The 22,637-nt window shown below is 36.6% G+C and overlaps 1 protein-coding gene across 1 annotated transcript in view; it reads right to left on the bottom strand.

Annotated features, from left to right (window-relative positions):
* Positions 1-22,637, bottom strand: part of Diaph3 (diaphanous related formin 3) — a 483,673-nt gene that overhangs the window by 299,592 nt on the left and 161,444 nt on the right. Inside the window, 5 exon segments of the mRNA XM_036199401.1 lie at positions 6,013-6,077; positions 8,789-8,907; positions 11,559-11,675; positions 12,542-12,660; positions 12,943-13,053. Coding sequence (XP_036055294.1) covers positions 6,013-6,077; positions 8,789-8,907; positions 11,559-11,675; positions 12,542-12,660; positions 12,943-13,053 — 531 coding nt within the window.

The raw sequence follows: 22,637 nt of genomic DNA on the forward strand, positions 1-22,637 counted from the left end.
ACCAGACTAGGTCAGATCAGGCTTTCTCTCGACCACTGCCAGCAGTCTACAGAGGATGCATCACTATGGACCTCAGGGGACCTCTCCAGCACTCTGCCCACTCCTGTTCTCACGGTCGTGCTGGAACTCTCATCCAGTGACTGATGGAAGTGGGTGCAGAGATCCTTAGCCAGGCCCCAGGTGGAGCTCCGTGTGTCCAGTTGTCGAGAAGGAGGAGGGACTGTGGGAGCATGAACTGATGAGCCCAAGACTGGAAAAAGCACGGGGACGAAAGGCCAGATGAATGGAAGCACATGAATTGTGAACCAAAGGCTGTGGAGCCTCCAGCTGGATCAGGCCCTCTGGATAAGTGAGACAGTTGAGTGGCTTGGACTGTTTGGGAGGCATCCAGGCTGTGGGACCTGGACCTGTCCTTAGTGCATGAGCTGGCTGTTTGGAACCTTGGGCTTACACAGGAACACTTTGCTCAGCCTGGAAGGAGGGGACTGGACCTGCCTGTACTGAATCCACCAAGTTTAAATGAATCTCCAGGGGAGTCTTGGCCCTGGAGGAGATGGGAATGGAGGGGAGGGAAGGGAGGGAAGGTGGGACTGGGGGCAGGAGGGGGGGGGGGACAGGGGAACCCATGGCTGATTATAAAATTAAAACACAAATATAATTAGAAAAAATAAATAAAATAAAATAAAATAAAAAGAAGTATGAAATAAAAAACAAAAACAAAAAACAAAGTTCAGAACTTAAATGCAAGACAAAGGAAGAAACACACTTCTTACCAGGGTAACAATAAGGAGAATTTCTGACAATATAAGTACTGGGACATCAAAATACAAAGAGAAAGGATTTACATGGAGGACAACAGAAATAGAAATCAAGCAGATTATCATTAGTACAGTCTAAAAAACTTATTAAATAAACTTGACCATTCTAAACAGACAAAAGCCTATTTCCTCACTTAGAAAAGAATCAGATGAATTAAAAACCTTACTTTAGCATTTTTGTAATCTGCAATCAAATCGCATTAGGCTTAGGAACAAACCGGTGTCTCTTAAAGTATACCTTAGGAAAACTGTTGACAGTGTTCTTCCACACCACCCATGTCCCCACTAAAAAAAAAATAAAACTTTGCTGAAGGAATACTACACTTACAAAATTACACTCAAAAATGTCAAGAGACATAGTTAAAGTTGAGTTTCTGCTTAATTTCATACCCTGGGGTAAATGTATTAGTGCCTCTGCACAAGAAGGTTAATAATTCAATATACTCCATATACTTTCTGACATTTCTACTCTTCATTTTTCAAATTGATGCACCTAAATAAAAAATGTGCCTAGGAACTATGATAGCTTCCTGCCTGAAGCTAAGTATTTACATGTGTCCTTACAAAGCTATCAGAGCAGAGTTCTGCTGATATATACAAGGTGATATGGCACTAAAAACTATTATGAGGCAAAATATTTTCTGAATATATGCAATGCATACAACTTCTGGCTTTAAAAAGGCAAGTAACCTTGAACAAGGTCTTTTATTTACATTTAAATCTTACTATTTAAAAGATATATTGAGTATTTTTTATTTAACTCGATTAATATACCCTACACATAAACAAAACATAAGTGTAATACTATCCTATAAGTGTAATACTATCCTATTCTTGATCTGTTGGCATCTGATACTTGAAAACAGTACTACATGCATAAGAATACAAAGCTGGCTGAGAGAAGGCTCACATTATATCTAATATTTTATGACCATTTGGACAGTTTACATTATATCTAACATTTTATGACCATTTGGACAGTTTAAATAATCTATCCATTTCTTTCCTGTACCAAACTATCTTCCAGGCAATAACAACATCATATTTATAACTGTAATCCTGGTGTACTGGTTGGTTCTTCTCAACTTGAAACAAGGAAAAGAGTACGTCAACTGCAGAACAGTATTCATTAAATTGTGGGCATTCCTGAGGGTCATTTTCTTGATTGATGGCTAATATGGGAGGGCCCAACCCACTATGGCAGTACCACTCCTACACAAGTGACCCTGGATTTTAAAAGAAAGCAGGTTGAGTAACCCATGGAAAGCACACAGTAAATAGTATCCCTTCATGGTATCTGCTGCAGTTCCTGCCTCCAGGTACCTGTCTGGACCTCCTGGCTGACTTCCCTCCATGCTGAACTGTAACAAATATGATAAATGAGCCCTTACTTCCTCAAGTATTTTTTGGTCAGTTTTTATCACAGCAGCAGAAATCTAACTAGAACACCTAGCAAGCAGTCAATGGGCTGGGCTGCATAAGCTCTCACGAAGTGTTTGGCTGATTCCAACCCTTAGGACATCAAACAACTACACACACATAAAATTCAAAAGAAGTTCTTCAAACCTTATGAAAGTTCCATTTATGTTTGATCAAGTTTGCAGAAAAGTAGAACTCTCTCCAGGGACATTTAGGTTCTATTACAATAACAGTATATACTTCATGAGATGGTGCCCAACATAAAGGCTCAATAGGTGAATATATATGTGGCATGATTGTGTGGCAGTATTTTTAGTTATTTCTTCACCAATATGAGAAGCTAGCTCTAAGAATTCATTTCTGAATGACTACTTCAAAGGTCAGGAATCCAGCCAAGAAAATGTCTAATACAGAAATCCTATGCCAGAAAGAAGAGGCCAAAACACTGCATGAATAAAAAGCAAAAAGAATTTGCTATGGAATAATGCTTTTGTACACTGGTTTAATAAAATGCTGATTGGCCAGCAGCCAGGAAGAAAGTATAGGCAGGATAAGCAGACAAGGAGAATTCTGGGAAGAGGAAGGCTGAGTCAGGAGACGCCAGTCTGCTGTCCAGGGAGCAGCATGTAATGGCACACAGGTAAAGCCTCAGAAAACATGGTGAAATATAGATTAACAGAAATGGGTTGGTTTAAGTTCAAGAGCTAGTCAGTAGTAAGCCTAAGTTAATGGTCGAGCAGTTTTAATTAATATAAGCCTCTGTGTGTTTACTTGAGTCTGAGTGGCTATGGACCAGATGGGATACATGATAATTTTCAACTACAAATGGCATGAAAAAGTGGGAACTAAAACCTGAGAAAGCTTTAAAAAAAAAAATCTAAAATAACTTCCAAGTTGTATCTCTCAGGCCAGCCATGGTGGGTTCTCAAAGGAATGTGGGCTTGAGTGCAGCATGATGGATTTCCGCCATAATACAAAGTGGCATCTCGATGCCACACAATGCACTGCATCGTGTCAGCTTTAGCTTTTGCTAGTACAGGAGAAAAAAAAAAAAAGAGAGAGGTTTGTGAGTTATACATTGCTGGATAGAAGCACATACCCACTGCTTCCTAGAGTTGGCAGTGAGCCTGGTTCCCGAGTTGGCAGTAAATGTAGTTCTGCCATGTGGGGAAGCTGAGGAGGGCAGAGCCAGCAGCCAAAGCTGCCATTTCAGTCCTAGTAATGCTGCGGTTTAAAGCAACAGATTCACAATAAAGCAGATTCAGATGGAATAAGACTTTAAATGGTTTATAGTGTATGTAAAAATGTACATAGGCTTGAAAGAGGAGAAAATGAATATAAACAGTATTATAAAGAAATAGTTTTGGGGGCTGGAGAGATGGCTCAGCCATTAAAGGCTAGGCTCACAACCAAAAATATAAGAAATAGTTTTTGAAAAATAAATTCTCTGAAAAGATAGTAAAGGTAGTATAAAAATTAGCCACGTAAGATGGATATTACACAGAGAATCTGGACTGTGTTGTCTTTGATATTTTTAACTACAGAAGGATATTTGATTGAAAAGGCTGTTAATTAAGCCTATAAAAGGAATCTTGACTTCAAAATTTGGATCTAAGGATATGTTGCTTTGGAAAGGAGGCTCTCCTTTGTTTTCACAGGAAGCAAGAGGCTATATATGGATTTGTTCCAGATTAAGATACATTAGGTTTGACCAGCCAAGACCTCCTGAAAGGTCTCCAATAACACCATGGCCCAGATCATCCAAAATCCAAAATCCACTTCAAGGCAACTGGCTCAGAGAATATAGTGTCACAGACTAATCCAGTCAAGACTTGACCATAATTTTTAATTTTCTCAGGATCCCCATTAGATTGCTAGAACCCTCATCTAGCAGAAAGTAGTATAAGAAGCTATTCCTGAAATATTGTTTATGAATGTTTATTTTTATTTAAAGCAGGTTGATTATAAATATAATCTCTTTCTAAAGGATAAAAAGGAGATTTTATAAATATGATAGAAAGAGTAGATTATTGAATCTACTTTTAAAGACCAACAACTTGCTTAAAATTTTTTCTTTGTGATAGATTTTATTTTATTGATACAAATGTAATTTTATTATACTGTGAGTATATTTATACTCGTGTTTAAGGTGTTTTGTTTGTACAGCACATTTAATTTTAATTAAGAAATACAGGTTAATAATTAGTCTTCCATCATAGTAAAACTTAAAGTCATGTTAAGTTTTCTAGGTATATATAGATATCATTCATTTAGGTAGATAATCTTCTACCACTTCAAAGACCTACAGAATATGGCTTTTAAAAACTTAGACATTCTGGACAATGACACACATCTGCTCCAAGAGTAGGATGGGCATCAAAGACACTCTATATGGATTTTATCGTCTTGGCAAAAATAACTATATGGGCAAGAAACTGTACTTGCCTGGACTGCTTGACAAAATGTCATATAAACTGTACATGCAGGACCCATAGGAAGATGAACACTGAACTTTGCAAGATGAGATGGCCCTTCAGGTTCCTGCTTCACAGAAGAAATTGTCAGAAATTCTACAGGACACAGCTGAAAAAAATGACTGAGAGACTAGCCCTATGGGCTAAAGATGGATGCCCCAACGTGGCAGATTAACTTTGGATGACTGTCCAGGCAGGCAACTCTCTCTGTTAGAGTTTCCAGAATTTTGGAATTGCTTACAATGCATTTCCTGTATACTTAGGTAATATTACATTCTTCGGTGGCCTTTGTTGTAGTTGAAGACTAGCAAGTTATAATTTTCCTTAGTTATTATAAAAGATAAGTTAGATATGAAACCTTAGACTCACAAATATAGGATAAATAGAATATTTTATAGACTAGATATTACAACTGTAATTTTTGTTTGATTAATGTTTTGTTATACATAATTTTACTATGTTAAAGTTAAAACTTTCCTTTTTAATTAAACAGAAAAGGGGAAATGCTGTGGGTTAACGCTTTTGTACACTGGTTTAATAAAATGCTGATTGACCAGTAGCCAGACAGAAAGTATAGGCAGGATGAGTAGACAAGGAGAATTCTGGGAAGAGGAACACTGAGTCAGGAGATGCCAGCCCGCTGTCCAGGTAGAAGCATATAATAGCACACAGGTAAAACCTCAGGACATATGACAAAATATAAATTAACAGAAATGGGCTGAGTTTAAGTGCAAGAGCTAATCAATAGTAAGCCTGAGCTAATAGCCAAGCAGTTATAATTGATATCAGCTTCTGAGTGATTATTTTATAATCAGCTGCAGGATCATGGATGGGTGAGAGAGATTTGTCCCAACCATCAACCAGCCAGGACACAGAAAAACTTTCAGTTACAAGAACTAGAGTCAGAAAAATTTCAGCTAGGCTGAAAACAAATGAAACTGGTAATAACTCGTAGTTTCTTCTTTTAATAAAAAAGTAAAAAAAATAATAATAATAATAATGAGACAGTGTCTCTTCTCTACATAGCCCTGGCTGTCCTGGAACTTACTATGTATACCAAAAAAAGGTAATGAATCATATTACATGTTTAAACGCATGATGATATGACATCTGTGATGATAAAGGAAGAAAAGGATGTAGAGAGTATTTCCAATAGCAAAATGGTCTAAATAGCACTCCATGGAGCAAGGTCTGGTCACACAGGCCTGAAGGAAATCAGGATGGAGGAAGTACTAAGCACTCTAAAGAAGCACCACCCTGGTGCAGCTCACACAGTCCTGCAGAGGAAATCAGTCACTTACTTTCTTGCAATTCTCTGATGCTTTCTCTTCACACTCTTCTAGTTTTGCCAGATCAATGCAAACATCTAAAATTACAGAAACAAGAAATTAAATAGAGGTTTTAGGCAAACTTTTGATGACTTTATATTTGTAAAGAAAAAAAATCACATGGGACTTAATAATAAATGAAGGAAAATACTGCAATACTGCAAGAATGCTTTTTAAACATGATACCAAAAATAGTGAAGCAGAATAATTCATATTGAATTTTAATCTTCCATCATGGGAGAGGAGATGGTTCAACGATAACAGGAAGCATGGGACAGTTCCTATTATCAATCTATATCTAGAATGAAGACATGGTATCCAACATCAGCCAGGAAAATAAGTAAGAATGAGAAACAACTGCTAAATGGATTTTATCCTTACTAGTGTGATCATATACAACTTCAATGAGCAGTCATAGCAAAGGTTGTGTAAGCCATTCTGTGCAGCATTAGAGTTTGCATAGGTAAACCAACTTTCTTCTAGAATAACTGACATTTATGCCAAGAGCTTTTCTGATGGAAAAGTAGGAAATACATACTTAAGTTTTAACTTCTTGTTTTCTTTCATCTAACAATTCTATTTTCTAGGACTTTGCATTCAGACAAGACTTCTCATTTAAATGTCACTATGTTCATAGCCACTGGAAATAATAACATCACCCAACATTGGACTAAATTATTATATACAACTGTTTGTGGGGTGCTAGGTATGACAAATTATTCAAATTTATTTACCCTAATATACTTTGTGTGTCTTTTAATAAAACCAATATGTAAACATGTTTAAGGAAAAATCATACAAGATCAACAGTAAAAGAAAATATCCATTCCATTTCCTAAATTCAACTTATAATCTTGCAGTATTGCACTGTTCTGCTACTTATTTTATTTAAAATAAAAGATTACATCTTGATTTGTCAAATTATGACACTTTTGGTAATTTTTCATTAGAAAAGATTAAAATAATGCCAACCTATCTAGTTCTAATTTTTTGCCATTTTAGTTACAAAACTGACTGCCTATGCAACTCTAAATAAAATTCTCATGTTTCTGAACCTACACAGTATCCTTTATTTTCACTATAAAACACTCACCACCTGTTGCATCTCAGGAACTTTAACTTTTAATCTACAAAGAAATCAAATGCTTTCTTTCTAAGTGCCTCTGAGTCTAGAGTTCCTTACTCCCAGGGCACATTCCAACCAACATGGAGAAATCACACTTACAAAGAGCTGGTGTGTTTTAATGGCCTTTTCAGATCACTGATTATTTTGTATTGATGTTATACCAATATTTAGTAAGTGCTGCTACTTGAGTAGATAAACTGTGGAACAAGGTAAGTGAAGTTTTGGACTTGGAAAACTTAGAGATCATTTTTTAAGGTTGTTATATTAGTGGATCTTTGTTGTCTGTGCTAAGTATGTGTGAGCCAGCACTGGTCATTAGAAAAACTCTAGATTGCTGAGCCCTGCACATCTTCAAAGTGTTGACAGCTCTCTATATACACTATTAAAAGAAAGACAGAGGTTAATCTCCCCTTTAGAGAGGGAAAAAGATTTGGTATTCAGAAGATATCAAGCTAACAGGAGGACAATACCAGCATTCAAACTTTAAATTCCCACTTAAAAGTTCTCAAGTTCTGTATTTGCAACTATTTCTGTCAGTCATTTTCTCTGAAGAATATCTTTATTTCATTTCATCTTTTAATGTCTCTAGAAGGATGACTCTGGAGTTAGGAGCACTTGCCAAGGATTCAGGTTGGGAAGTGAGTGAGTATGTGGTTTGGGAACCAGTGACTGTGGATACATGAATTTCTTGTAACTCAAGTTCTAGGAGATCCAATAGCTGTTTCTTTCCTTTGTAAGCTCCAGGCATGCATGAGGTACACAAATATAGAATTGGGCAAAATACTGGCACACATGAAGTAAAAGTAAATTTTAAAATGTGGGCTAGACTCTTAAACTCAGACTAAGGGATTTAGATGACAGAAAGGGGCTGGAGGGATGTCATGCAAACACGGTCGGAAAGTTTGGATCCCAGAACACACATAAAAGTACCGCATATATGCCCATAACCCCAACATGGAGGTCAACAGAGATAAAGAGGATTACTGGAGCTTGGTGATTGATAAGCCACCCACAAAAAGGAAAGCTCAAGGTTCAGCAGAGACCCTACCTGCCTGGCGTCCATGCATTTACCCACAAACACACCAGCACATACCCCACACACTCACAAACACATTCGTTAAACAAAAACAGAAATGCCAAAAAAAGTAATAATAAAGAGTGCAAGAAGGCAATTATGCTTGTAGTTCAAATGATGTAAGTTTTCTCAATGTATTCTGAAATGCACATATCTCATTGTGCAGCAGAATATTAAAAGGGCATATATAGGAATATTTAATAAATATTAAGATGTCAAAAAAAATCCCCAAATTCCTTGATCCAGTCTACCAAAAGAAAAGAATACAATGGTTATCACTAGGGTTTTGTGCCAATATCATAGTAACAGGGTCAACTGTTTTGCAAACCATTGTTTGGAATCATCAGTTCTAGATGCAAACATAGAAAAAAGTCAAGTAAGAGTTTGTATGGTGTTGTGATGGAGCATAGCTTTGACATTTAAGACTTCATGAAAGGGGATCCAAGGTCTTCAGGAGATCTGAGGCCAAATGAAGAAAACCAACAGCTAAGAGTTAGCCCATCAGACCAAACTCAAAATAGTTCTACATAAATAACAGAAATACTCACCTACAAACTGACTCAAGTCCAAATCTAGTCTTTTTCTGTATGTGAAGTCTGGATCCATTCCATCTCTATGCAACACAATCTGTGATACACACTCGTCAATTAGTTTGAAGTACTGTTGTCTAAAAACAAAGAGCATATATACACTCAATTCAAGAGTATAACTTTACCTCTAAACAATATACTTCATGTGAACGTGACTTCCAAGTTTAAAATTTTACTCAGCATAATTTCAACAGGTGGTGTACCACAGCATGGGAAACTCATCTTTCTAATGAGGCCTTGACATATTTTTAATGATATGTCAGGAAATGTACTACTCATTGAGGATTTTCCCATAAGTCAGACATTTCATTCATTTGCACTAAAAAAGACATTATTAAGACGTGACAGGTACTTCGAGCCGCCCTCAGAACATTGATACTAAAGAGCTACCAGAAACCAAACCACCAAAAATCTATACAAAGAATTTCTACTATGGCTTCATAAAATCATTTTGTAGAAAGAAATTCAAAATTGATACTCCAAATGATAGGAAACCAAATTAATATATCTTACTCAAAAGAAAGATAGAAACTTTAACATCAAAGTACAAAGGCCAAAGTTTAACTAAAAGTTTCAAAAATGGATGTGTTGTCAGCACAATCAATCCATCTGCATTCCTAACAACTTAGAAATATGTCCTAACTTAAGGCAATATGAAGAAAACACAAAAGAAAAAGAAAAAAAAAAAATGTGGACAAAGGCAATTCAAGCAGCAGGGTGGTTTATAATGAGGAACCCTACATCCCTCATCACTTGTGAATTGATTTCCGATCTCAGTGATTTATATACAGTTTGTGATTTTTTTTTTCTCCAAACCATATATTTCAAATGTGATGGCCTTCTGGCCACTTCAGCTTTCCTCTCAATGAACCATGTGTGTATACCCCTATCTTTATACAAGTTAACTACATCTAATGAATCATTTATAATGCTGAAAAAAACTGCTTCAGCTGAATATGAAGAAAAATTTTTAAATGCTAACAATGGTCCTGAATTCATGGGGACTCAAGCAGCATTTACCAACCAGAGGCTGATAGAACTAAGCACATTATGACCAAGAAATGGGTAGGTATACTTTAAACAGAAGTTTCACTTGCTTCTTACATAAGTTTAAGGTAGAAAAACAACACTAATTAAAAGGGTACACTAATATTTTTAAATATAATCAATTAGTAGGTTTATGTAGAATTTATCAGTGCTTAAATATTTAGTCAATTTTAAACAAAGTACCAGAAAGTAGCACATTAAACAACAAAACAGGTTGCTTGCCAAGTTTAGAATATTCACAGGAATTACAGCTTCAACAAAAGTTTGATGTGTGAAGAAAAACCAATATGAAGAAGGTAAAGTTTCTTTTGCCTTTTTCTTCTGTGTTGTCTGTATAGCAAATGACACTTTGTTAAAGCCTCCAATATCACCCAGGGGTGTGCTACCTAGAAAAGGTTTTCCTATAAATCTTATATAAATCGGGTACAGAAAGACCAACTACCCCAACCATCTATGAATGAAATTTCTGCAAAGCTAAAATAACAAAGGAGTTTATATTTAAGGACCTTGATCCGACTCATAAACTACTAATACAAGTGGAAAGTGGTCAAGGCCACTTACTGAGCATACACTGTGTGTCAAGAATTCAACTCCCATGGATATCAACCATCCACGGAAAAAGGCCTGTCATTTTCTGAAGAGCAATGGAGAGGTGGATGGAGGTGAGGCAGTGGACGGGAAGAAGAGAAGGAGGAAGAAACTGTAGACAGTCCGGATGAAAAAAAATTCAAAAAAAAAATTATAAAAATCAAGTAAAATCTGAATTGTGAAAAGCTTTGCAAAAGAATTCAACTCATAGTTTTATTCATATAACCATACTTAAACTTTATAGTACAGTCACTTGGGTATTCAAGTCTGCTTAGAGCCATATGAGGTAGACAAAACAATTTGTCAAGCTCAAATAGCCAAGACATAATTAACTTTATAGAAAGCAACCTATCAATATAACATTCATGGTGATTAAGAAATAACCACAAAATATTGCAAATTTATTGCATATTATATAATAAATTAGTGTACTGGCAATGGTTTTCACTATTTTTATTTTTGAGATCCTAATTATATCATTTATCCCTTCCCTTCTGTTCAATATACCCCCTCTTTACTCTTCCAAATACATGGTCTTTTTTAAAATTGTTTTTACATAAATATATGTATATTTAAATATGTGTATACACACACACACACACACACACACACACACACACACACACACTTCTAGATATAACCTGACCAGTGTGCATATTACCCATATGTATCCCAATGTATCTATAAAACAGTCCCCTAAGGTTCAAGAATCGTTGTAGAATAGGAGGCAGAAAGATTGTAGCAGCCAGAGACCAGAGAGTTTGTCTCCTAGAGATGTGAGATGTGTCTTCTAGTAACATCAGAAGATACACCCATAAAGTTTCACCAACATAACTGCCCAAACTCAATGAACAAGGACAATAATAGGCATGGTTTCAACTTTCATTCAAAGGAGAGGATACAACTAAGCTATTTTGGAGTTGAAAAGCAACAGTAATGGCATTATATCCATATCTACCTAAATATATGCCCAAAGGAAGTAAGTTGATAGATCATTATGAAAGAAATAAAATAACTTGCTTATCTGAATATCAGGTGAATTTCACAACTAATAGTTTTATCAGTTAAATAACAGATCATTGCTTCCCCTTACCTTATAAAATGGTCATTGCGAATGAGCAGAAGATGCTGAAGAATAGAAACAAAATATCCCTCTGCTCTAGTTTGCTTAACTGTGTCCCACACCATGTTATAAACATCAGATGCTTCAGTGTGCTGATTAAGGACCACAGGAATTTATTTGAACCTACACAAAACAGCTACTATAACACAGTAGCTTCTATATGAGGGTTTGGAAGACTGGTATGCAAACAACTACCTAGAAACTGGTGGATTAAAAGAGCTATCTAGGTGTTGGGGAATTAGCTCAGTGGTAGAGCGCTTGCCTAGCAAGCGCAAGGTCCTGGGTTCGGCCCTCAGCTCTGGGAAAAACAAAAACAAGAACAAAAACAAAAAAAAAAAGCTATCAAGAAACTGAAGTTAGAGAATGCCAGGGATGGCAATTTGACAGACATCTTTTACTCTTCACAATCAACTGCACTCACTGGAAAATACAGTGGGAACTGAGCCAGCAGCTGGTTAGGAAAACCCACTACGTTCTACGAATGTCCTGAACAACAGAACAAGTGTGTGCATACTGTGCATCAAGGAGAAGCCATAATACAAAACAGAATTCCAGTGAGTCTTGGAAACACTTGACAACTGTAGATCCATCAGCTTATGTGAGGCCTCCAGTGTAATGCATCCATTGTGGAGAAAGGAGCATTTAATGGGTTGAGGCTATCTCAAACCCAGGACTACAAAGAAGAAAGACACCAGCGATAAAAAAAAAAAAAAAAAAGATTGTACACATATCTGGTCTAAGCTAATCATTTTACTAATAGTAACATCCCTTTGCACATATGTACTGACAAAAAAAATTAAGCTAATTAAATAGTGATACTTTCTTAATACCTAAAGGTTTGATTTCATATAGTTTCTATGTAATCACTTGAATGTTTTGTGAGATATAGTGCATTTTTTAGATGTAACAGTAATGTACACATCTTTTGACTAGGACTCAGAGCAAAAGGATATTTAAATTCAGCTCTAATATCATCAAGGCGATGGGAGAACTCAATCAAATCTTCTTCTTTGTGCTCCTCAAAGACTTTAAGTTGTATATCCAGGCCATCATTCTTAATACACTTTAAGTTCTATAGATATGAGATAAAAATTGTGATGGATAAGATTTTCAGTATGAGTAAATTTATCAATAATACAAACAATAAACCAACCATTCAAACATGACTTGCAGAATTCAAACACTTAAAGTGTTAAATAATACTCAAATCTTATCATCTATATTTCAAAACTAGATTTTTATACTCAAGTCTTTTCCCACAGATGAATTATTCTTGAGAGTAATTTATCTAAATTTCCCCCACTCAAGTACACTTCTAATTTAAATATTAATGAGGAGACTGCAGGGCACTTACTGGCAATATCTCTTTCAATCCACAACGCATAAATTCATTTCTGATGTGAAGCCTGAAGTCCAAATCATCAGGAGATGTAACAAGGGCATTTATGAGCTGCATACATGCTACCTACAACAGATTACACACACAGAATTACAACAGTTGCCAGCATTTAAAACAAAAAGAAGCAAGAAAGGAAAAAAAAATCAAGTTTTATTCCAAGAATTATCAAATATTTTCTCTCACAGGAAAGCCTAATAAGATAATTTATAAATAAAATATTATATGTATAAACATACATAGTTTCAATTAAATTGTTTATCCTTTATTTGGAGAATGATACAAAGAAAACCAATTATCCTTTCATAAAAACATCATGCATGGTTGAAATTCTTGCCCAATACCATTCTATGTACATAAAATACAAACAGAAAATTCACAGAATGAAAATTATAAACATGTTACCATGTGAATAACAACAAAAATAGAATAGTACAAAAATGTTCCATTTTTCAAAAGAGCCCAAATTCCCAAAGACCTCAAGTTCAACAACATCCTAAACTGGGTTGATAAGGCTATGTAAAACATTAAATTAAAAATAAAAATAAAAAAACTTTGTAATGGGCATTGCCTAAGTAAGGATAAGAGCTCAATTTGTCAAGCAATCACTAATACACTTGTGCAAAAATTCAAGCTTATTGTATATTGTATTTACTAACAGTAAATTATATAGCTCATCAAATACCATAACATGTGATAGAAGTTGGGTAATCAATTTTTTCACTTCGAGTAGGTATGAACTCCTACTTTTATATATAACAGGCTTTTTTCTTTTAGGCTACCAACCAGCTCCCAAATTGTGACAAAGAGACTTCTTATTCATTTTGAATGCTCGGCCTGGCTTAGGTACGGTTCTGACAGCTCTTTTAACTTAAAATATTTGAAGATGTCTCTCTTAATCTAGCTTTTGCCTTGGGCTTATTACTTTTCTTCTGTATGTCTTACTTTCACTGCTTCTGTATGTCTGGCTGGCTGCTGCCTGGGTTCTTCCTCCAGGCATATCCCTCATTCTTTCCTCCTTCTCTTGTTCTTCTTTCGGAGCCTAGATTCTCCTCCTACTTAGTCTCTTTGTCTGATAGCCCTGCCTATCCTTTCTCCTGCCTAGCTATTGGCCATTTAGCATTTTATTAGACTAATCGAGTGCCTTAGGCAGGCAAGGTGAAACAGATGCAATATATCTTTACATAATTAAACACACATCCTTACATTGTTAAACAAATGAAGCATAAAGAAAAGTAACACACCTTTACACAGTTAAGTAATATTCTACAGCATAAACAAATGTACCACATCTTTGCCTAGTTAAAAATAATATTCTACAACATTTATATTCTTGACTTTTTAATTCATGGATGAAAGACACCTTTCCATCATTTCAAATCTGTGTTTTAAAAAGGAAGAGTGTTTCTTTCTAGAGTAGCAATGTATTTTTGTTGCTGATGATAGTGTTTTTCTTCTGTGTCTAGATTCTACCAAGTCTAGCAAGAATTAATGGTCTATTTAATAAATAGAAAAGAGATGAAACAAACAAACAAAAAACCTTTAATACACTAACTCTATGTGTAAACATACAACTAGAGTTTTAATGAAGTTTTTCTCATCTAGGCTGACAGTATTTGCACCATGAGATAAAGAACCCCTCACAAAACCCACAATAACAGACATAAGATGACACTTCGTTTGAGTTTGCCAGGGCTCCAGGGACTCCTAAAACATGCAGCCTATTGCTGTATCCCTCCCTTGGTTATCTCCGAGAAGTGCTGAAGACTTTATGCAGTTCAGAAATAGGTCCCAGAGACCCCTGAGATAGACCTGACCAGAATACCCCCTCCCTGAGGACTAGTTTACATAATATCCAAAGGCTGATACAAGCTTCCAAAGGAGGAAGGTAACCTACAATAACCTGCAGCCCCAGCTACAATTCCTGTGAACCACATGAATGACCTGCATGGCATTGCAACCCAACCCTACAAGTACAGTCATGGCATGCTAATTTTGGTGGTAACAAACAGCTCTCTAATTGGAATTGAGACCTGCTCAACAAGATGGAGACCATGCGTGGCAATGAAAACCAGTACCAAGGTTCAATGCCAATGAAGTCACAGTTATTAGAGGAGATCTACTAATTTACTAAAGCAAATCTCTAACAACAATCTAAACATTAGTCCTTATACCTACAGAAAAGTGTAGAATTCACTCTTCATCAAGGAAAATTCTCTTTGCAAAAGATGGAGACAATCCCTTTGCAATGACAACTAATCAGAGTGCAGAATTGTAGGGCCAGCACCAATGGCTATATCCACACAACACTCCCACTCCAAAGGCCCAGGGAACATTGCAGAAGAGGGAGCAATGGATCGGAGCCAAAGGATCAGGGATTTGCTCTGAAATTGTATCTCCTGGTAATGTGAGAAGCCAAAAACTCACCAAAAAGATGCCTTAATTGAGACAAGTGAGGACAATACTAATGGACATGCCAAAGTGGAGGGTGAAAGGCTGACAAGGACTTAACAACCCTAGGCAACAGAAGAAAGCTGGGAGAATGGGAAGTGGCCTTCCTTAGGGAAGAACACCCCAATTGGCTCTCCAGTACCAAATGGTCAGTCCTGAAAACATACAAACAAGTAACATTATTCAGATTAAGCAGACTATATTTAGGAACATATATGTATGCATATGTATATACACACATATATGCATGCAATAACAATTAGTAAAAAAAAAATAGGCCATGAATTTGAAAGAGTGGTATACGGGAGGATTTGGAAGGAAAGGGAAGATTTGTTATCATTATAATCTCAAATAAAAAAGAGAGAGAGAGAGTGAAAAGGAAAAAAGTTTTTCTCTGGTGAAGTAATCTTTGTTGTTGTTGATAATGTTATTTTTCTGTCTACATTCTACCCCAAGTCTAGGAAGGGCTATTGGACTACTGATCAATATGTTTAACCTCATGCTGTTCCCTAAATTGTCTTTTCTCCAGCCCTTAAGGCAAGGTTTATGTGAATTTAAAATGCTGGTTTTGGATTAAGATGCCAACAGGGGTCTCAGTTCCTGCTGGTTGAAATACATAGTAGTAACTCTTATATTTGATATCTAAACACTAAAATCTGACCAGCATGCCTCTACTGTCAAAACTTAAGACTGTGTAAAGTAGAGAAGGAAAATATAGCAGAAAACAGGAATAAAAAGAGAAGAAAACACTTTTGAAAAAACAGAAAACAGTCAACATTTCTAGTCCATATTCACTCAGCTGGAACCAGTTCACGTCAAAAAGTCAGACTGAAAATGTTTTCTGTCCACTCCCTGGCCATTCCTTCCTCGGTCCCTACAACACTTTTATTTTCAGCAGTACCATGTAAATTTTCAACATTCTGGAAATGAGGAGGGAGGGGACAAAAGGTGTCAGAGAAAGAGGGTGATTTTTTTCTATACTTGACTATGTTCAGGGAAGCTAAGTCAAACTCAGTTACTATGGTTCTAGAAAATGAAAACTACAAGAAAGTAGCAAAAGTGAGCAAAATTAGAAGGAAATACAGTCTAAGCAGAACACTGGTCTGGCAGGTCATAGTGGTATGAAATTCAAGAGCAGGAAGGCAAAGAATGACCCAAATTATTTCTGGAAAGTATTCACAATGATAACTTGTCATAGAAGGAAAAGTTGAAAATTTTTATGTTAAATCTATAAAAATCTTTCCCCAGTTCTAATAATTGGACATATCAAGGCTTCCGACTATACTACAATTAATCTAAATCACACAAAACACCTGGAAATATAAAGCTGCACAAAACAACACTGATCGGTGTCATAGAGGAACAACTCTATAACCAAAGGAAAAGCCCAAAGAATTCCTACAGGACACAGAATCATGAGCTAGTGCCCACACTAAGACACAGAACTAGAGCACAACATAATTTCATAGTAGGTTACCTGGTAAGCTGTTTTGCTTAGCTGTGTCAAAATGGAACTATAACTCAACATAAACTAGGCTCTGCTGACTCCCCATGGGAGACCTTGCTTTGTTGGAGGAAATGGGGGCTGGGTTGTGAGGGGAGGCTGGAGAGGTAGGAGGAGGGAGGAAAGGAAGATTTATGAATAAAAAAAAATCCTTAATGAAAAAAAGGCATAACCACAAGAAAATAAAGACAATACACCAGACAAGTTAAAAACAGTATGTTTTTTACTATGTAGGATGAAGTCCATCAAAAAGCAATCTCAAGAATAAGGCAAATGATAAAGAAAAATCATTAGACTTAGAAAGAGGTTGACAGGCCAGAGGAGCTAGACAATTCCTTATACAAAGAGGTTTCCTGACCTTGAATGTGAGGGAATGTTTCTTCAAATACAGATACATAACAACAGAATTCCTTCTCATACAAAATTCACTAATATCTCCCACTCTGCTCAGCATACAACATGAGAAAAAAGGAACAATTTATGTATGTTTAACCTTTGTCTTTTGACTTTTTGTGCACAAATACTCTCAAGCACAAAATTCAAGGCACATTAACACATGTGATGTAGCCATCCACAAGGCATGTCCAATTTTTCAAAGGCCACCAGAGCAGAGATAACTATGCTGAAGGAATTTAGAATACATTCTAATGAGAGGGAACTTGAGCTGACTTCAGAGAGGTCAGCTTGGAGTCAACATGTTCTTTCTGTATATATGTAGATGTTTTGGTAAATAAACCTATGGCTAGACCACACTGTAAAAAGATTGCACCTCAGGCCCTTAAGCCAGACTGGAAACAAATACTGGAAAATAATCAAATGAAAATTCAGTCAGATCTGTGGAAGACACTGTTGTAAATGCTATTCATCTTCCCTACCCTAGAGCAGAAAGCATCCATCTCTGTGTACAATCAAATTTCACATTTGTCAAGTTAAGACGAGAAAATGATGCTTATAGAGAAATAGTTACCTCCAGTATGTTAAAAAGAAACTTTAAAGATAATATATATGCACTAATTAAAAAAAAAAAAACTGAACAGGCAACATGGTGTAGATAAACACAGAAACAGTAATATGTATCAGATTAAAGCTCTACAATCTTATTTGTACACCCAATTGAATGCTCAATAAATGATAGATAGGGTAAGAGAACAAGTCAGAACTTGAAAAATGTATATATGCCCTATCTACAGATGCAGAAAAATGAATTGCAGTACTCAAGGGCTAAAATTTACATGAACACAAAGATGAAATACAAACTTACATTTTTAGAAATATTTTTAGACACATTCAGAGTCCCCTTGAGACATTAATAAATTTTTCCATGTCCTTCAATGCATTTTGTAGAAACTGCTAGTAATATAATTTTTATATCAAATGGAAGATAGCTGTAAATAACAGAACATAAGCGTTTTAAGGGCAGGAGTGCATTGTTGAACTTCTGCAGGTCTAAGACAGGCTTAGCTAAGTGTTTTTAAGAGCAGCAGTCCCCTTTGAGGCAATAGTTGAGAATACCTATCTAATATACCATAATAACATTCAAAATGGTGTGTATTATGAATGCTCCAAACATTGGCTATCACTCCAGATATTTTAAGACTACCTGATTCTAGATGTAGTCCACATATCAATGTAAGTTCATACTAAAATGCTATTTTAATGTTAAAGTCTATTACTATAAGGGCATATACTAATATTTTATATTCTACATGACTCATGCTTAATTATTAATATTATTGAAGCAAACCAGAATGTAAGTAGCAGTCAAAACCAGAGTAGTAATGAAAAACACATCTGTGCATCCCTCTGGGATTCCCAAACTACAGGCCTAAAAATACACTCTCTAATACCTTCTTCATTTGTCCTTTGTTATGGAATAGTATTTTAACTAGGCAAAGATGTGTTACATTTGTTTATGCTACAGAATAAACTTCAACTGTGTATAAGTGTGTTATTTTGTTTATGCTGTATTTGTTTAATGATGTAAGCATGTAAATGATGTAAAGATGTGTTGCATTTGTTGCACCTTGCCTGCCTCAAGCATCTAATTGGTCTAATAAAAAGCTGAATGGCCAATAGCAAGGAAGAAGAGGCCGTCAGGCAGAGAGACTAAATAGGAGGAAAAATGTAGGTGAGAAAATAGGGAGAATGAAAGGAAGGAAAAGGAGGAAAGAGTAAGGAAGTTGCCTGGGGCAAAAAGCCAGGGAGAAACCAGCCAGACAGACGTAGAAAAGCAGTAAAACTGAGATATAAAGAAATAAGAAAGGCAACAAGACCCAAGGCAAAAGGTGGATAAAGAGAAACAGGTTAATTTAAGTTAGAAGAGTTAGTCAAAAATGTGCCTAAGATAGGCCAAATATTCAAAACTACTACTAAGTCTCTGTGTCATGATTTGGGAACTGGTTAATGGCCCAAAAGAAAAAGCATGGTATAGCCAGCCCTTCACAGATGTTGCAACACCATGTTAGAAATTAAAATTTCTTTAACTGACTGATATAGTTAGAAGAGGTACTTTTAAAAGAATTAGGAAACCAAAATATGACCATTATACAAAACTGTTAATTGGCTTAAAAGTTTTAATAAAAAGTGCTTGGGACGAGTGGGGCACTGAAGGGACAGAGGGAAAAAAAAAAAATCAACCTCCCACATAAACTTTGATTTATTTCAATATTTCCCAATGACAATTTTCAAAGAACAATGATGACAACTCATGGAAGATTTTATTTGCTTTCAACATTTTAATGAATCTCAAATCTTTACATAGGAATGAAATTTCTCAATTTTTAAAATTAAAATAATTTTGTCTCTTTCTTTCCTTAATTTTCAAACACAGAGAAAATGAGAACTAACTAATTTTAAAATATCTACTTTGTAACTGACTAGAGGGAAATCTACAGAGAAGAGATTATCTTTTTAGGTTCAGGTTTCATTGTAATTGTAGGAATCATAAAAAAAAAAAAAAAAAAAAAAACCCTCTGATGACCACAGGGAACAAAAATGACCAACAGCCCACCCCAACCCCAATTCTGGGTCCCACAGTGGCTTCTGAACAGAAGTCATGGGCATCTTCATAGACTCCACCCACAGGGCAGCTGAATCAACACATCAGGCAAAGGGACACATGAGACTACATCTCAAAAACTTACAATGCCCTTTCCAGCTCTCCTAGCTCTGCAGGTAGCTGGAAACACTTCCCAGCAGACATTTGTCACTCCTTCCCTCACTCAAGTTAGACCTTCACTGAGAGGGACAGCTCTCTAAGCTGCCTCGATCCTGCTTTCCAGATACCCGCATGGCACATGGGGACCTCCCATGAGCTGAACATCCAACCTCTTACGTGAATAAATCTGGAGCAGTTTTCCTGTAATAAATATTCCAGACACAGAAATGTTGACCTACTGCTTTCTTTTGTTTCTTTGGAACTTTTATTCTAGACTGGAGAGATACCATCTACAACCACATCCAGAACTGAATCAATGTTATCAGGATAACCTAAAAAGCATCAAGACATGGAGCGTGGGTAACAGCATGACTGCATTTGATGCCCTTAAACTGTATGCTAAAAATTTATGTAAAATAGTAAATGTCATCTTATATACATCCTTCTCCAATGGAGAGAAACTAAAAGGAACAGTATCTAGGTATTCAAGAAGACTGATGAAATTATAAGATCTGAGTTATTTTAGAAAAGAATAAGTAAGTGGTCCACAGGAGGACGAGCAAACCCAGCTGGTTTTCAGTATGAGTATACTCAGTCAAATATTTACAAATATAGAGGCAATTAAATATGGGGATTTAAGTATGTCTTAAGTGAGGAAGCAGAAAAATGAAAGCCATCAATTCACAACAAAGCATCAGAGACACTAACTCTGCTATTTTGGGAAACAAGTTTCCCAATCTTTCCCCTTATCCAGACTTGTTTGCTAACCAGACATTTCTTCCCCTCCTTTTACTGAGGAATTAATGTGGAGGAAGTAGTCTTGTGCCACCAAAGCCAAAGGCAGTGAAGGCTTCATTCCATTGCATCTAACTGCAGAGTACAATGAGTACATCCCAGATCTCTAACAACACCACGTATGAAGGCAGACAAAGCAGAGAAAAGTGGTACTGGTGGGCTCAGCAAATGTGTTCTCTCAAGACCATGCCCCAGAGTCATTCTCAATCCTTCTGAATCAAGAAGAGGCACCAGTGTGCTCTGCTCTAGAAAACCCTATCTCAAACCGCCTTAGAAAGCAGAGGTGGTATCTTCTTCCAGGTCAAAAGGACAGGTAAGCTTCTGATTCAGTGTCCCCCTTTAGTGATACTTACAGTTCATTTGGAAAGACTATAGTTCTGTAATCTCGCCTATATAGTTCTGTAAGTCCTCTCCTATAGCACAATCTGCCATCACAACCAAACTATCCCTGCCCATTTGATCACCATTAACAAAATGTTATCGAAACTCGGTTTTAACAGAAAAAGTAACTCCAGCTCCTTCAAGCCTCCTGTGAAAGATTTTTCCACATCTTTGGTGTCTGCCCTAAACACCACTGACTATTCACTCTACCATCTGTGAGATGAGTGAATCACAGAGGCAAAAGAGAACGTTTAGCTGTTTTTAAACAGATGCTCCCAGAAGACAGAGAGGCAAGCATTGCAAGGCCATCACACTGTTGTCTCCATATAGCTCCTTCTACTTAAGATCCCAAGTGAGAGATCTTAAGAATGAAACTTTCTAGGAGTACCAGATACATCTTCACAATTAAATGTTATGTGGAAAGCAACTATCAATTGGATGGCACCTACAGGTGATCAGAGAAGATGTTGAAATACTTATAGATATGCCACAGTACACCAGAAGCCCCTGGGAAACTCTGGAGTAAGTCTGTCTCCCTTAGCCGCACTGGGAAGCTTCCTGGAAGGAAAAGGGATTCGGCATGTGTATCGCATAGGCAGTTGTCTTTACAACAGAAGACAAACAACCAAGATGGGATGACTAAAACTGATTTAAACTGAAGTGGCCCATGACACCAGTTCAGCCACGGCCAGCATTCCAGTCAGCTTCAACTCTCTGCCCAGGGTTAATATACAAGACTGTACTCCCTAAGGTGACGCTTGTTTCTTCAAACTAATGCAAATAGCACTATACATATATACAGTATGAGCTTCACAGGATGGGAAATGGGACTAAGAGAGCTCATACTGGGCTGACTGTTACAAGGAATACCTTTGTAAACTGGCTAGCTATACTAGCCTGCCCTAATAAGTAGAGAATATTAGATTTAGGAAGTAGAATACAGAAACAAAAGGGAGGAAAGAGAAGAGTCTGATCTCAACAGATAAGACTGTGATTATTGAAGCACAGACAGTGAGGGGCATCTTTCCAACTGGAAGGGAAGGGTCTCTGGGAAGGGAGGGAAATATTTCTAACTTCTATAGAGGCTTGAGAATTAATAAGTTAAACAGCTGAGGGTCTGTGCTCACTCCTTCCTAGAATTTAGTCAAGGGAGACAGACTAGGGAAACAGCATGCCTCAGCCAACAGTCCCCACTGGCTTGTGGCCCAGTGACAACGGTTGAGCAAGCTCAGCTGTAATCTCATAGGAATCCAGTTTGTACAACCAAGGTATTTTATTAGGGAACAAGCTTCAAAACTCCACAACCATCTGCCTACAAACGCAAACATGTACACACACATACACACACACACACACACACACACA

This window comes from Onychomys torridus, chromosome 9 (assembly GCF_903995425.1).
Source record: "Onychomys torridus chromosome 9, mOncTor1.1, whole genome shotgun sequence".
Lineage (NCBI taxonomy): Eukaryota > Metazoa > Chordata > Mammalia > Rodentia > Cricetidae > Onychomys > Onychomys torridus.